The sequence below is a fragment of the Heteronotia binoei genome, chromosome 6 (assembly GCF_032191835.1).
Source record: "Heteronotia binoei isolate CCM8104 ecotype False Entrance Well chromosome 6, APGP_CSIRO_Hbin_v1, whole genome shotgun sequence".
Classification (NCBI taxonomy): domain Eukaryota; kingdom Metazoa; phylum Chordata; class Lepidosauria; order Squamata; family Gekkonidae; genus Heteronotia; species Heteronotia binoei.
In genome coordinates, this window is record NC_083228.1 from 43,100,390 (window position 1) to 43,115,617 (window position 15,228).

The 15,228-nt window shown below is 41.8% G+C and overlaps 1 protein-coding gene across 1 annotated transcript; it reads right to left on the reverse strand.

The window, feature by feature from the left end:
* Window positions 1–2,953: 2,953 nt before the first annotated feature.
* Window positions 2,954–14,405, reverse strand: LOC132573320 (opsin-VA-like). The gene is made up of 5 exons (XM_060240827.1): window positions 14,036–14,405; window positions 8,929–9,139; window positions 8,728–8,845; window positions 5,822–6,061; window positions 2,954–3,318 (listed from the first exon to the last, which is right to left on the reverse strand). Exons 1-5 carry the CDS (start codon window positions 14,403–14,405, stop codon window positions 3,088–3,090), a joined length of 1,170 nt encoding a protein of 389 aa, XP_060096810.1. The 3' UTR covers window positions 2,954–3,087.
* Between the last annotated feature and the right edge of the window lie 823 nt (window positions 14,406–15,228).

A 15,228-nucleotide genomic window follows, 5' to 3' on the forward strand; every position in this document is an offset into this window, starting at 1 on the left:
TCCTCACCTTAATGAGTAGCAGCCTCTGTCCCCTTCTTTCCCATCTCTAATCTGTAGCTGTTAACTGCCTTTTTTTCCCCCTAATGCTAAGAAACAAAGTAGGAAAGCAGGTTCTTCAGAGCCTCTTTGGATCTACTCTCAAATAACTCTGGAGCCTGTAACCTTTGTCAGTGATGTGGCTTTTGCCACTCTGCCCAGTTCAGTCTTAACCAGTGTTCCCTCTAAGCTGAGTTAGCGTGAGCTAGCTCACATATTTTTAACCTCCAGCTCACACATTTTTGTCTTAGGAAAAAATGGTCCCAGAGCACAATAATTTATGCAGTAGCTCACAACTTTAATGCCAGTAGCTCACAACTTTAATACCAGTAACTCACAAAGTAGAATTTTTGCTCACAAGACTGCAACTTAGAGGGAACATTGGTCTTAACACGATTAACATTTTTGGCTTTCCATTTAGCCTTGAATTCATAGAAAGAAAAAAAGAGAGAATTAAACCATCTTTCAAAGAGGACAAAGAATATTTTTGGAATGCTGCATGCAACTGAAATGACAGATGGTTTTATTAAGCTAGATTTGTCTTTGTGCACACTGTTCAGTTTTATACAGTTGAAGAAATTGTTCTAGAGTGAAAAAGAAACCTGTTACAGGGATATGGTCAAAGACTGAAAGAGAAATGTGCTCTCCTGTCCTGTTGTTTGCAGACCCTGTATTTATACCACATCATCATGGTACCAGAGTACACACCACAGAATCGCCAGACGATGTCCTTGTTTTTGATAACTGCTGACAGCAACCTGCTGAGTTATGGGGCAGCTGGCTGTGCCACCTAATCTGATGAAATTATGACTTTCAAGCAGAATAAAGGCTAGAGGAACATGCAAATAGCTGCCTAGACACCCCCATGTTTTTTTAAGGGGTCCTGTTTTTATTACAGAGAAACAATTGTTTAATAATGCTACCGAAGGATGAGCAATGACAGCACTACAGGAGGAACTGGAGTTGTTAAATAACTCCTTGGTTGTTCTTGAGCTAGAAAAGCCAAAGGCACAATAGGCACTGTCTGTGAGTCATGAACTGACGATCCCCCTCTTTGGGGAATTACATCCAGTCAGTGGTGACTTTGGATAATTAAAGATCAGCCTGGTCTGAATGCACAGCTGGTGAAGAGGTTCTCTGAGCATCCCACCAGAGTCCAGATTCTGCTTTAAGGGACTTTTAGAAGCAATGTTTGCAAAATATTTGTAATGATGCACTAAACTGGAATCTGAGGATATATAGTTCAGCTGGCTGTACTCTTACACTTTTGTATTCAAAGCAGTGTGGCTCCAATCTTAATTGTGTCTCTTCTGTTATTCTTACATAAACTTCCACACAGAAGTTGCTGGAAACATACTATTCATGAAAGCAGCTCCATAAAAGCAGCCATAATACATTAGGAGCCATTCAACAAATGAGCTACCTATATTGTGGAAAGAGTTTCTACTCCAAAATAAATCACTATCATGAAAGAGGAATGGAAGTACTCAATGGGAAGGAAGATCCATGGAGAGAAAGATTCTCACACATTATGGCCACCATGTAGAACCATCAAGTTGCACAAGGCATCCATAATATGCCATCTATGACACCCAGTTGCCCCCAAAAAGAACAAATGGATTAGAATTAAATCAAAAGAAATTCAGCTAAATATCAGGAAGAACTTCCTGACACAGGAGTTCCTCAGTGGCACAAGCTTCCTCAGGAGGTGGTGGGCTTTCCTTCTGTAGATGTTTTTAAGCAGAGACTAGAAGGCCATCTGACAGATAGCTCATTCTGTGAATTTAGGCATATCATGATGAGAGGGGAGGGCAGGAAGGAATGAGCCCGTGCTCAGTTCTCATGGCCTTTTCTTCCATGCCCAGGGTAAAGCCGATTACTACTTTGGGATCAGGACAGAATTTTCCTCCAGGCCAGATTGGCCAGAGATCCTGGTGGTTTTGCCTCTCTCTCGGCATAGAACAGGGGTCACTGAGGGAATGAGGGGAGGTAGTTGTAACTTTCCTGCATTTTCTAGTGGTTAGACTACATGACCCTTGAGGTATCTTCCAGCTCTATGTTTCTATGTTTTTCCTCCTGCCTAATTCATTTTGTATACATGAATCAAAGATAGTTCCTTTTATGCAGAAGAGAGAATCACTTTATTAAAATGGATAACAGGGAACCTGAATGAAGACACTCAGATTTCTAATAGATGCAGAATATTCTGAGGCAAAGCAGAACACAAACAGTTCAGTCCCATCTCTGAATAGTCCCTTCTTCCTTCCCATCCAGTAAAGTATGACTGAAGAATGGAAAGTCTGGTCCTTTCAGGTCACAAGTGAGATACGAACACGGGCCTTCTTTTCTTATCTCTCCTCACACAAGAAGATGAGGCGAGTTTCTAAGTGACTCATTTTGCCAAGTCAGCAACCGAACTGGAATTCATTCTTCCTTTGGTTTTCTCCTATGACAGAAGACAGGACAGGCAAGCCAAAGCCAGATGATATCAAAAACCCTCAGCAGGACTTATTTATTTGCCCCAAACTCATGCACAGAATGTAGAACAACTGCCTGAAAGTCAAAAGAACCCTCCTGAGGTATAACATAACTTGCTATAACATGGACTGTACTAAAGCCATCTACCTTGAAATAAATGGGCAACATGGTAGATGCTTTCCAGCATTCTTTTGTTTTAAAGTATCAGTACTTGCCTTCCAGATCATTCTTCCTAGCTCAATTTCAGCCAAATAGGGAATCCAAAAGTGATAATCAATAGCGGTTATAACACTTTGGACTTTCTACTCACACATTGTATCTTCTCAAGTTGTGCTATACTGCAGGCAACTTCAAAATGCTAGGTTGTGTAAAATTAATGCCAGCACATGCTCATTAAAAAACTCTAGAGCAAAACCACTAAGCAAGCAAGGATAAAAGGTGTAATTGGGTAAAGACAGAACATTATCTGTCTTTGCCCTTGGTGTTTTTGCTGGCAACCATTTTGCACAAATGAATTCTAACACTGTAATGGTTTAAAGTTTTGGTGTTCTATCACTTGAAGCCTTGTTGTATTCACACTGGACAGACTTTGTTTTCTGAAATGGCCAGCTGTGCAAAAAAACGGCAGCTGCTGTGTTCATCTTCACTTCTCTGGTCATAAACGGTAATTTGTGCTGCTAAAGTGGGCATCTCTCCACAATTTTTGTTGTTGGTCAGCGTCTCCCTATCTGAAGCTGGATTCACCTTGGAAAGGGTAACGTCTTGATCGCTGCATCGGAACAGCTGGATTAGACATCTCCGGAACTACAAGGGGAAAAGTAAATGTAATTAATACAATTCCAAAGAACGTATATTTCAATAGTTCAATATCTCATATCTGACACTATTGCCTTGGCAACTTGTGGCAACTCTAATATCTATACATATAAAAATATATTCATAATTTAATATTAAAGGGGGAACTACTGTTTCCCTCATCTAGATGGCGCAGGCTAGCCCAGTCTCATCAGCTCTCAGAAACCAAGCAGGGCTAGCTCTGGTTGGCATTTGGATGGGAGACCACCAAGGAAGTCCCGGATTGCTACGCAGAGGCAGGCAATGGCAAACCACCTCTGAACATCTCTTGCCTTGAAAACCTTAGCATGGGTGTTGAACTCATTTGTTACAAGGGCCAGATATGGCTTTGTGGGGCCAGGCCTTGGTGGGGACCTTGTGGGGCCAGGCCATACATGTCATAAACTGTAATGCCAGGTAGCAGAGATATAAACTTTATAAAGGATACAGACAAGTAGAGATATCATTTTAACTTAAAATACAAACATGCTTAACATTCCTGCAATATTTTATTCAAAATGAGGGAATAGTGGGATTTGGCAACCTAGTTCTTAAAATAAAACATCAAGAAAAAGCACGAGGATTACAGCAGAAACTAAAAATATAAACCCAAAATATAAAATGCTCTGAGCTTAGGAAAACATGAAATGACTGAGCATTGCAAGCTTCTCCCCCTGCCCACAGGTCTACTCAGATTGGCAATGACTCTTTAGTGTAATATCGCCCTTTGGTTGTGGGTTTCCAGGTTAGAGTACTCACTAGGCACCAGTTCTCATATCCATTCAGCAGAGACAAGCTGGCTCAAAGCATCAACCCTTTATTTGCAAGGTCACACAACACCAGCAAGGAATAGCTTCTAACTGGCCAGACAACTGCTGGAAACTGAAACTGAGCTCCACTCCATTAAAATGCATTGCAACCCAGACAGAATATCCTGGTTATTTTGAAGACTGGCTAAAAAAGACTACTGACTTGATACAATTTCCTTCCAAATATCATAATATGAAGGGTTCAACTAGAAGAAAGTAATTTCAGTCCTACAGAACCTATTATTCAGCCCTAGAACATGAGAATGAATAAAAGAGAGTCTTTGAGTATGTCTAGATCATATTCCCCATTTCAAAGAAGTAAATGGAGTTTGTGTGTGAACTTCCCTTGTCTATACATCAGGAGGTTAGAGTGTTCCAAAGCAAAGGGTGTATTTGCTTCCCTTAGCAGGCTGGGAACTTTACATTTTCAAAACAAAGTAGTGTTCATAATCCATTAGGTGTTTCTTGAATCTTGTCTCTCAAGTACAGTATTTCTGCTGTAACTTGAGATGTCTTGGAAAATTATTTGCATACTGCAAAGCTTAGGCTAGCCATACAGCTTTAAGACTTTCCAAGCATTCAGTGCATGTGGAGTCCTCCTCGCCCCCCTCTCCCACAACAAAGCAAATTGGTTCAGGAATAAGCAGACTGATTCCAGAATATACACAGGGGGAAGGCACAAGCCCCTCCTCACCCCATGCCAGTGTCCCAATCTGAATCGGATCTTTATAGAGTTCTCATGGGAACTCGTAGCTGCAATATGGCTGTGAGTTCCTATGGAGATTTGGATATGTCATAACTTCTTGTTTGGTCCAGAACACAAACCCCTGTTTTCTACTACTCTGCTCAACAAAGCCTGTAGCCTTCTTCCCGGAGGAGCCTTCTTCTGTAGCTTGATTGTCTGTTCTGCTGGATGAAGAACCATTTAAGTTAGAGAAAGACTCCTTAGACTGGAGGAAGGGCTCAAACATTGCTTAGCAGAGTAGTAGGTTACAGGTCAGAGCTTTTATTGGGCAACGTTATGAAAGTGCTTCCTTTTTCACATTATAGGCCCATTGCAACGTTGTTGGTTAAAATCATTGCGCCAAAGAGCTGTACTTATTATTGCATCTTTGGAGGAAGGAGGAGGCAGCAGAAAAACATTTCCATGAGATTTTCCTGCTACAGACACAAAGGCTCTTCATGCAAAGGAGATGTTGTTACACATGGTAAGCAGAGCTTTGGAATGCAGCCATCATGTTAAGGTGGTTTCACAAATGAACCAATTCAGTGGCCTCTTCATAGAGGCCAATGTATGTACCTTGGCCTGTAAATGGAAATTTCAGACTGCTGACCCTTCTCATTGGCTAAGCCCTTTCGGCTGTTAAACCTCCTACATGGTGCCTAAATAACATTTGTGTGTGTGTGTGTGTGTTTCTGCCAATGTAGATTGCAGTCTCTGGCCCATTTTGTCAAAAGCTCTGAAACTGACTTTAATCAGTCTGCTCGGGAGTAAATACGATTTGGGATTACACCCCGAATCTATTATTAAAACGACAAATGAAACTGAAGACATTGCAAATTAATTACAGGGCCATTATTAGATAAAAACAAGTAATTAAAATGGGAAATCCCCAAACAAAAGTGATTCAATTTAAATACCCAAAGAAGATGCTATACACTACCTGATTGTTCATAAAGACATAGATAATTGGATTATACACCGTAGCTGTCTTGGAAAAGAAAGCTGGGATGGCAGCAAGACGGGCATCCAGCTCAATAGAAGGACAGGAAGTGACCAGAATGGAGAAAGCTGCATACGGAGACCAGCAGATTAGAAATGCAAGGATCATGATGACAACCATTCGAGTGACTTGTCTTTCTGGCTTTCTTGTGGAACCTAATCTGCCTTGAGTGTCTGAAACCTGGAGAAGGGAGGGGAGAAAAAAGATCTCAAGACCAGACCTCAGTCAGTGGGAGCTCACAGGAGCACAGCTCCTGAACCTTTCTGAGAGTTCCACCTCCTTGCCCATTGAATAGTATTGCAGCTGCATAACAATCCCTGGATGAGCTCCACCACCTATTTTTTTTACAAAATGACTGCTGATCAAGACCACAAGCAATGTAATGATGATGTCTACTCGGCATCCATCTGCAAAATCACTCCTTGAAGACCAATGACTTTGCTGAGATCTTCACCCATCAGCAACTACAACTTTAGTAGAAGTTTTAGCTATTGAGTCAGTGCTCCATACCAGGGAAATAATACTAAGTAGTCTTTTTTTCCCCCTTATTCTAATTTCTGCTTAAGGCGATAGCTGTATGTGAGAGAGAGAAAGAGACAGACAGACTCACTCACTCAGTGCCAAAGGCTTCTTGCTGCATCAGAGTGCCATGGAATGTAAGTATTTACATGTCATTCAGTGGTATTGACCAGAAAACGGGAAATTGCTATTTCTGCACTGAGTCTACTATGAGATGAGTCACACCACCTCTCTCTTCTATCAGAGCAACTAGAGAAACTCACCTTCGTACAGAGCTTTCTGGATTTTCAGAATTATATTACACTCAGTCATTGATTATGAATAAAATGTTTGCTGGGACATTTCAAAGACATTTTCTTTGAAACGGTCTTGGATAGGAACGTTGCTGTCCTCTTCACCTGAAGCCAAGCCCTACTGAAATGTTATATAAGTATGTAGACGCAATGCAAAGAGAAAAGGAAATGAGGGTCTTATCTTCTGGCTCTATTCCAATCCTCCATTCTTCCGTTGATTCTGTGCAGATAGAGACTGTGCATATTCATACTGTGTGTGCATAGACTTGGAATGTGCAATCTGATACCCAGCATTCATAGGCTAGCAGACTTTTATTTACTAAACATACTTATATGCCACTCTTCTGTCATACCCACGAAGCAGTCTTCAGGTATACAAATAATACTATAAACCAACAACAATAGATTCAAACAAAGGGCAATGACTGCTAATTCAAGATTGTGACTGAATATTGACAATCAGAAGGCTTGGTTTCCTGGATGCAGCTTCATTTCCATCTCCATATCATGTTCTTTAGGAGCTGTCGATCGTAAACTTCACTGTCTTTGTAATCATGGTAGTCATCCAAAAGCAAAACTTTTTGTCCCTTACCATGTGAGCCACAAAACTATATTCTCCACATTTCTGTTTGCTTTGTAGATTTCTTGTCACCTGCTACCTCTACACTGACCTTGAGGAAGCCTCCCTCAACTGCCCTGAAGTTGATCCCCATCTTGGTGTTGGAGAGCCAGTTAGGTGTAGTGGTTAAGTGCATTGACTCTTATTTGGGTTTGATTCCACACTCCTCCACTTGCAGCTGCTGGAATGGCCTTGGGTCAGCCATAGCTCTCATAGGAGTTGTCCTTGAAAGGGCAGCTGCTGTAGGAGCTCTCTCAGCCCCACCTACCTGTATAAATTGATGGTGCGGTCTCATTTGGAGTACTGTGTGCAGTTCTGGTCGCCGCACCTCAAAAAGGATATTATAGCATTGGAGAAAGTCCAGAAAAGGTAACTAGAATGATTAAAGGGCTGGAACACTTTCCCTATGAAGAAAGGTTGAAACGCTTGGGGCTCTTTAGCTTGGAGAAACGTCGACTGCGGGGTGACATGATAGAGGTTTACGAGATAATGCATGGGATGGAGAAAGTAGAGAAAGAAGTACTTTTCTCCCTTTCTCACAATACAAGACCTCGTGGGCATTCGATGAAATTGCTGAGCAGACAGGTTAAAACAGATTAAAGGAAGTACTTCTTCATCCAAAGGGTGATTAACATGTGGAATTCACTGCCACAGGAGGTGGCGGCGGCCACAAGCATAGCCACCTTCAAGAGGGGGTTAGATAAAAATATGGAGCAGGGGTCCATCAGTGGCTATTAGCCACAGTGTGTATGTGTGTATATGTGTATGTGACCAACCCTAAATCAGACTTTTCCCTGCAGCCGCTGTGGCCGGACCTGCCTGTCCCACATTGGTCTTGTCAGCCACCAGCGAGCCTGCAGCAAACGTGGACTATTGCACCCTTCTTAAATCTTCGTTCGCGAAGCCAAGCCGAGAGAGAGAGAGTGTATATACGTGTGTATATATGTGTGTCAACGTTCTGGAGGGGATGAAACATTTCACAACAGAAAGTGCTTGTTTAAAGAGAAGTGATGTACTATGTGACCAATGTTCCCTCTAAGCTGTGGAGTCTTGTGAACAGAAATTCTACTTTGTGAGATACTAGCATTAAAGTTGTGAGCTACTAGCATTAAAGTTGTGAACTACTGCATACATTAGTTTGCTCTGGGGCCATTGTTATGAGTAAGACAAAAATGTGTGAGCCAGAGGCTAAAAAATTGTGAGCTAGCTAACATTAACTCAGCTTAGAGGGAACACTGTATGTGACCCATCATCAGAACTGTAGAACTGAAGAACAGAAAATGCAGGTTTGTTTAGCTAATCACAAGAGCTAAGTCTGGCATAATGATATGTCTAAAACATATCTCTTTAGCCAAAGGCTTTTTAGCATGAAGAGTCACTGTGATTTCATGATTCTTCCGATGGTTGGCACCTACCTTCTTAAGCTTCCGCATTAATTTTCCATAGGAGACCAAAATCACCAGCAATGGTAACATGAAACAGGTGGTGAAGAATGTAATAATGAAAGTGTGGTCATTGTAGTCTCCAGAATACCTATTTTAAAAAAAAATAACATAGAATGTTAAGCTTTGATTAAAACTGATCCAAAGAAAGATCATGATCCAGAATTGCCTTACCAGTTGGGTTCACAAGTTGTTCCGATCTTGCTAGTTGTATAGCTGCTCCACCCCATTGTAGGGGGGATAGTCCAGATAAAGGAGAATACCCACACAAAGGCTATGCCCAGAGCTGCATGCTTCCCTCGGAGGCGCATATTTCCCAAGGGGCGACAAATCACAAAGTAGCGCTCAAAGGCAAGCAGAGCAAGTGACCAGAGAGCAACAATCCCTGTAAGGAATGCAAGCAATATTAGAGAAAGAATATAGTGTAGCACATAGAGTGTCGAACTTAACCAGCAAGATCTAAGTTCAAATCCTTATCCAGTTGTGAAGATCTTTGAGTTATCATGGGCTACTCATCTCTCCACCCTAATTTCCCCACAGTGTTATATGGATAAAACGAGGATACAAGTACTTCATCCTGAGCTCCCTGATGAATGGGTTCAATGCAATTGTGATAAAGGAAATGGCTAACCCAATGTAACTGGAACTTGCACCAGCCAAAAGAACAACATGGTCAGGTCATAGCAACAGCCTTAGTATCTCAACCCAACATGCCACCTATCTCTAATTAGATTTTCAGATCCTTGATGCTTTAAAAAAGTATATAACCTGGCACTTAAGTGCAGTCCTTAATTATTTGTACCCATGGTGGGTGGATTTCACTCAGAGCAATTCTGCAGGCAAAGAGTGAAAAAATACCTTTACTATGAAAAATATAAGGCCTGACACTATCACATCTGGGGGGTGGGGGGTGCCTGAAATCTGGATTAGGGTTATAATTGTTCCTTTAAAAATATTTGGAGATTATCAACCAATAAGCCTCTTGTCAATTGTGGGTAAGCTTTACGTGAGGCACTTATTGAATAAGTTTTCTTGTTGGATGAATGCCCCAGAAATTCTAGGCTTGGAATAGATTGGCTTCTGTTCAGTGAATTCTACGCTAGATCATAGCATTTCCTCGACCATTTGACAGAGAAATATAGTGCTTCAGGTAAGAATAAATTGTTTTTGCCATTTTTACCTGAAGGGGGCTTTTCATTCTATCCCCAGGACCCACATGTGGGATAAACTTGATAAGCACTTGATGGATAAGAGATTACTTTTTCTTATTTGTAAATTATACTCTTAAACTAGCTGAGGTTTACAGGATGAATTAGCCAGTGAGATCTCTGCAAAGGGGGGGATCTATTCTGGGTTTAAACAGTGATCTATTCTGGCTCCCTATCTTTTAAATTTATTTATTAATAATCTGACACCCATCCTGTGGCTGTTTGATGGCCACATTCCAAAAGTCGGTCTCTATCGTATTCCACTGCTTCTTTATGCCAGTGATGCAGTGATATTTTCCATAAAACAATTGGGCCTCGAGTGCTTATTGTCTGCTTTTGTGGCCCATTGAAATGCTAATTTATGTTGTTGTCTTAGTGGGAGAGTCAGGGGGTAATGCCATGAAAAAAACAAGTAGTTCAGATGTCTGGGAGTAAATTTTTAGTATAATAACAGCTGGTTGACTCAACTTAACTTGGCCAATTGCAGTATGTCTGCTGGGATAGATTTCTTTTTCGTTCATGTTATCAGATTCCTACTTAAGTAAGTGGTCGTGCACATTTCTGCAGAAAATTAATTCAGTTGGGGTTCCACTCAACTCGCTCCTTATGTTAAAGAAACAACAGGCTTTAGATTGCTGGGTCAGAGACTGTGGGATATCAAGAGACAAGTTTTGCATTCTCTAGCAAGTAGAACATTTTACTCTTTTACAAACATGTAGTGCCAGTCTGTGGGGCTCCTGCTTACTATTTAAATAAAAGGTAAAGGTAGTCCCCTGTGCAAGCACTAGTCGTTTCCAACTCTGGGATGATGTCGCATCACGACATTTTCATGGCAGACTTTTTACAGGGTGGTTTGCCATTGCCTTCCCCAGTCATCTACACTTTCCCCCCAGCAAGCTGAGTATTCCATCTTAAATAAAGTCTGCAGAGCTTTTATGCTCACTTGGTTTAACATTATGCCTTCAGTAAGCCTTTATTGTTGATTTTTGAGAATTTCTCATCAGGAGAGATAGTGTCTGCATAGAGCCATGGTCCCTCTATTTTTACTTCATGTCTTATGATACTGTAGCTTTTATACTGAGTTGAGAAATCCCTTAATTATTCCCATGTTACACAAATGTCAGAGTTCCCAGATGAGTTGTTGGTTTTATACCTTTTATCTGACTGGAACACATTATCAATCAAGTTGCTAGGTATTTCCTAGTTACTATGAGGATCCATGGGTTGGTGATAAATTATCGTGAATGATTTTATCTCTATTTTACTTTTAAGTTTATGAACATTTATCAGTGTGCTATCTGATGTTTTTATTTGTGCTAACTGGCTATGTAGTATTTTAGGCTGTTTTACTATTTGTAACAAATGCCTAATAGTGGTTCTGTAATGATGCTATTATTAGGTCTCTCTCTCGGCTTGACTTCGCGAACGAAGATTTAAGAAGGGTGCAGTAGTCTACGTCTGCTGCAGGCTTGCTGGTGGCTGACAAGACCAATGCGGGACAAGCAGATCCGGCCACAGTGGCTGCAGGGAAAAGTCTGATTTGGGGTTGGTGCTGTAGCAGTGCGATTCTTCCTCAATCTCCTTTTGTCCTCAAGACCAGCTATGCGTGCGTTCTCAAAGGAAGAGACAGCCTGGTGGATGGTGTGTCTCCATGCTTTGCGATCTGAGGCTAGGTCAGACCACTGGTGATGGTTGATGCAACAGGTGCCAAGGGATTTCTTCAAGGAGTCCTTGTACCTCTTCTTTGGTGCCCCTCTATTTCGATGGCCGGTGGAAAGTTCGCCATACAGAGCAATCTTGGGAAGGCGATGGTTTTCCATCCTAGAAATATGCCCTGCCCAGCGCAGCTGCGCATTCAACAGCAGTGCCTCGATGCTTGTAACCTCCGCCCGCTTGAGGACTTCAGTGTTGGTCACAAAGTCACTCCAGTGGATGTTGAGGATTATTAGGTAATTATTTGCTAAATATATTCATTTACTTAATTTAGTACAAAAGTTTGAAATACGCTTTTCATACAAGAGTTAATTTTTCAAATCCTGATCTTCCTGATTTTATCAGTTTATCTAATCCACAGTTTGGTTTCAAATGAATTGAGTTTTAGTTATGCCAAAACTTCTTTCCTTCCCATGTATTTATGTAAGTGCCATCAACTGGGAACCAACTTATGGTGACCCCAGGAAAGATCTTTCAAGGCAATGAGAAGTAGAGGTGGTTTGTCATTGCCCTCCTCTGCAGAATCTTTCTTGGTCATCTCCCATCCAAGTAGTGACCCTGCTTTTAAGGTCTAACAAAAGTGGGGTATACCACGTTGATTTCCCTCCCCCCTTCACACATACTCATTCCCAAATAAACACTTTTGTGTATCACCCCTGATGTTATACGGAGACAAGCTCCCCATTATCTCACATATGAACATATGAAGCTGCCTTATACTGAATCAGACCCTCGGTCCATCAGAGTCAGTATTGTCTTCTCAGACTGGCAGCGGCTCTCCAGGGTCTCAAGTTGAGGTTTTTCACACCTATTTGCCTGGACCCTTTTTTGGAGATGCCAGGGATTGAACCTGGGACCTTCTGCTTCCCAAGCAGATGCTCTACCACTGAGCCACCGTCCCTCCCCAAATGTAAAGCAGATCCAGAACATAAACAGACCCTTCATTGTTTTCTGTCTACCCTTACAGCTCATTGATCTCCCAAATCCTAGGTTCAGTCCAGGTAGGATCCAAGGTAGTGGAAAGATTTCTCTGCCTGAGAAAATATTGGCTGGCTAAATCAATTGCCTGATATAAAAGAAGGCAAATTCATATGCCGAGAGAATAAAATAGGAATTATCATTCACATGGGACAACCTAAAGGTTAACCCCAGTCTTCCTAGGCAAAATGTTAGACATGTCAAGCATACAAATAGCACAGGAACAAAGCATAGATAGCCAGGAGTCGCATAATAGCACTCCAGCTGCATGAATAGTACAGAGGAAGAGCCATTTGCTACTATTTTTCATTTAGGAATAAGTTCTTGTAGCTAGAAAATTTAGGCGCAAGTGTGCTTGGATAAAATGAAGATTACTGAGATCAAGTGGACTGCAGAAGGAGCTGCTTTGGGGTGAACTTAGATGCAAAGTAATTGACCAATTACCTGGATAAAGAGCTGCAGTTAATGAACTAGGGACACTTGCATTGGTCAATAGCCCTGTTACAGCATCGTTATTTTTCAGTTTTCAACAATAAGGCTACAAGACATAAAAGATTTACTACAAAACATACCTTGTTCTTTCCAAGCAACATGCATTCTGTAACACATTGTTTACCCTTCCAGTATTTTAAAGGAGATAAATCTCTATAAACAAACCTGCATCACAGCTGCTGGCTGATGCATGCATTTTCATTTGTTGCCCCACATACAGCATGCTACTCACCAGTGTCACTGTGTATAACTAACAGGGCAAAGTCAGTGACAGTGGGTGTGTACCAGTGGTGTGGTCAAGTTATAGTATGTACACCGAGAAGTCATGAACACATGAAGTTGCCTTATACTGAATCAGACCCTTGTTTCATCTATGTCACTATTGCCTACTCAGAGTGGCGGCAGCTCTCCAGAGTCTCAGGCTGAGAACAGTCTTTCACATCCTCTACGCCCTGGTTCTTTAACTGGAGATGCCAAAGATTGAGCCTGGGACCTTCTGCATGTCAAGCAGATGCTGAGCCATGGCTCCTTCCAAAAAGTGCTTTTTCTCCTTAGTTTTAAACGTACAAAACATGAATGCAATTGGCAGGGGCCATTTTCAGGGTTACTAATGAACAAGCACCCTGAGCTGGATGGCCCAGGCAAGGCTGATCTCATCATATCTCAGAAGCTAAGCAGGGTCAGCCTTGATTAGTGCTTGGATGGGAGACCACCAAGGAAGTCCAGGGTTGCTAGGCAGAAGCAGGCAATGGTATGCCACCTCTGCTTGTCTCTTGCCTTGAAAACTCTATGGCATCAGTGTCACCATAGGCTGGTTGCAACTTGATAGCACTTCACACACTCACACTGAACAAGGAGTTGCATATGTATAGAAAAAACATTCAGCTTACCAAAGAAAGTCACTGCAAATCCTTCCAGTACACATGCCCAGCGGCCCATATAAAAATAACCCTTCATATTGGTTAAAAAACTGATGGTGCCTCCAATCAGAGAGACCAGGAAATCAGCCACAGACAAGTTCACTATGACATAGTTGACTGGCTGCCTCAACTGTTTGAATTTCGCAGTCACCAGGATGACAGTAAAATTTTCAGAGAGAGACAGGGTGGTCACCAAGAACATCAAAGCAGAAAGAAGGTGGAAATTCCATGGCTGGATGAAGTCCATGGGGTGCAGGAATGGGTCCAGGGGGAAGGGACTTGCTGAAGGACCCAGAATTGAGGACTCGTTTTCAGATTCTCTCGCCATCAGTCCATCCATTTCTGAACCTCACAACAGAAAAGCCGCCTGTATCAAAAAAGGTTTAGCTCATCTCATCAACGCTGTGTTTTTCTGCCTTCAAACAGAATTTCACAGCTATAGGGGGAAAAAAACACCTCCACACTCCTGTGTGTGAAATAAAACAGGCAAAATAAAAGTTCTGAGAAGAAAGTTATTTGGCAGTCACAGTAGGAAAGTCCAGGCAGGGGAGTATCTGGAAAACTATCTTGTCTCCTTTCTCTTCTCTCTTTGCAGCTCCTACTATATCCACACCAGCAAAAGGAAAGGAAGCAACAGGGCTTCTTCTGAAGATTCTTCAGCAGCAGAACGATGCATTGTAGAAACAGCCCTGGGCTCTATCTAGAGAGGAAGCTCAGGCAGGAATCCCTGCCTGCTTTCCAGAATTAGCAAGAAAGAACTGTCCTTTCATTTGGAATAAGTAAGCAGGACAGATGCCTTCCTCGTGCTTCTCAGTGCTGCAAGCAGAACAGAGCAGGGGCTCCTTTCTGTTAGCTCTGATGGAGAGAGGGCTGACCTGACCTGACAGCTTTAGAAATGCGATGAACACCTGGGCAGGTATAAAAGGAGGCATCAGCACCAAGGATCATAACCGTTACTGGAAAGGTACAAAATAGCCACAGATTGTTGAAATAACTACTGCCTGGGTGTTCAAAACAGGGCTATATTGGATTGTGGCAGTCTGTTTTGTGGGTTTATTTATTTATTTTTGTGGTCATTACTTTCCAGAAATTCACTGTAGCAAAATGGTTTTGAACATTTTATTTTGAACAAATTACCCCCTTTCCTACCTTCAAATGGTTAT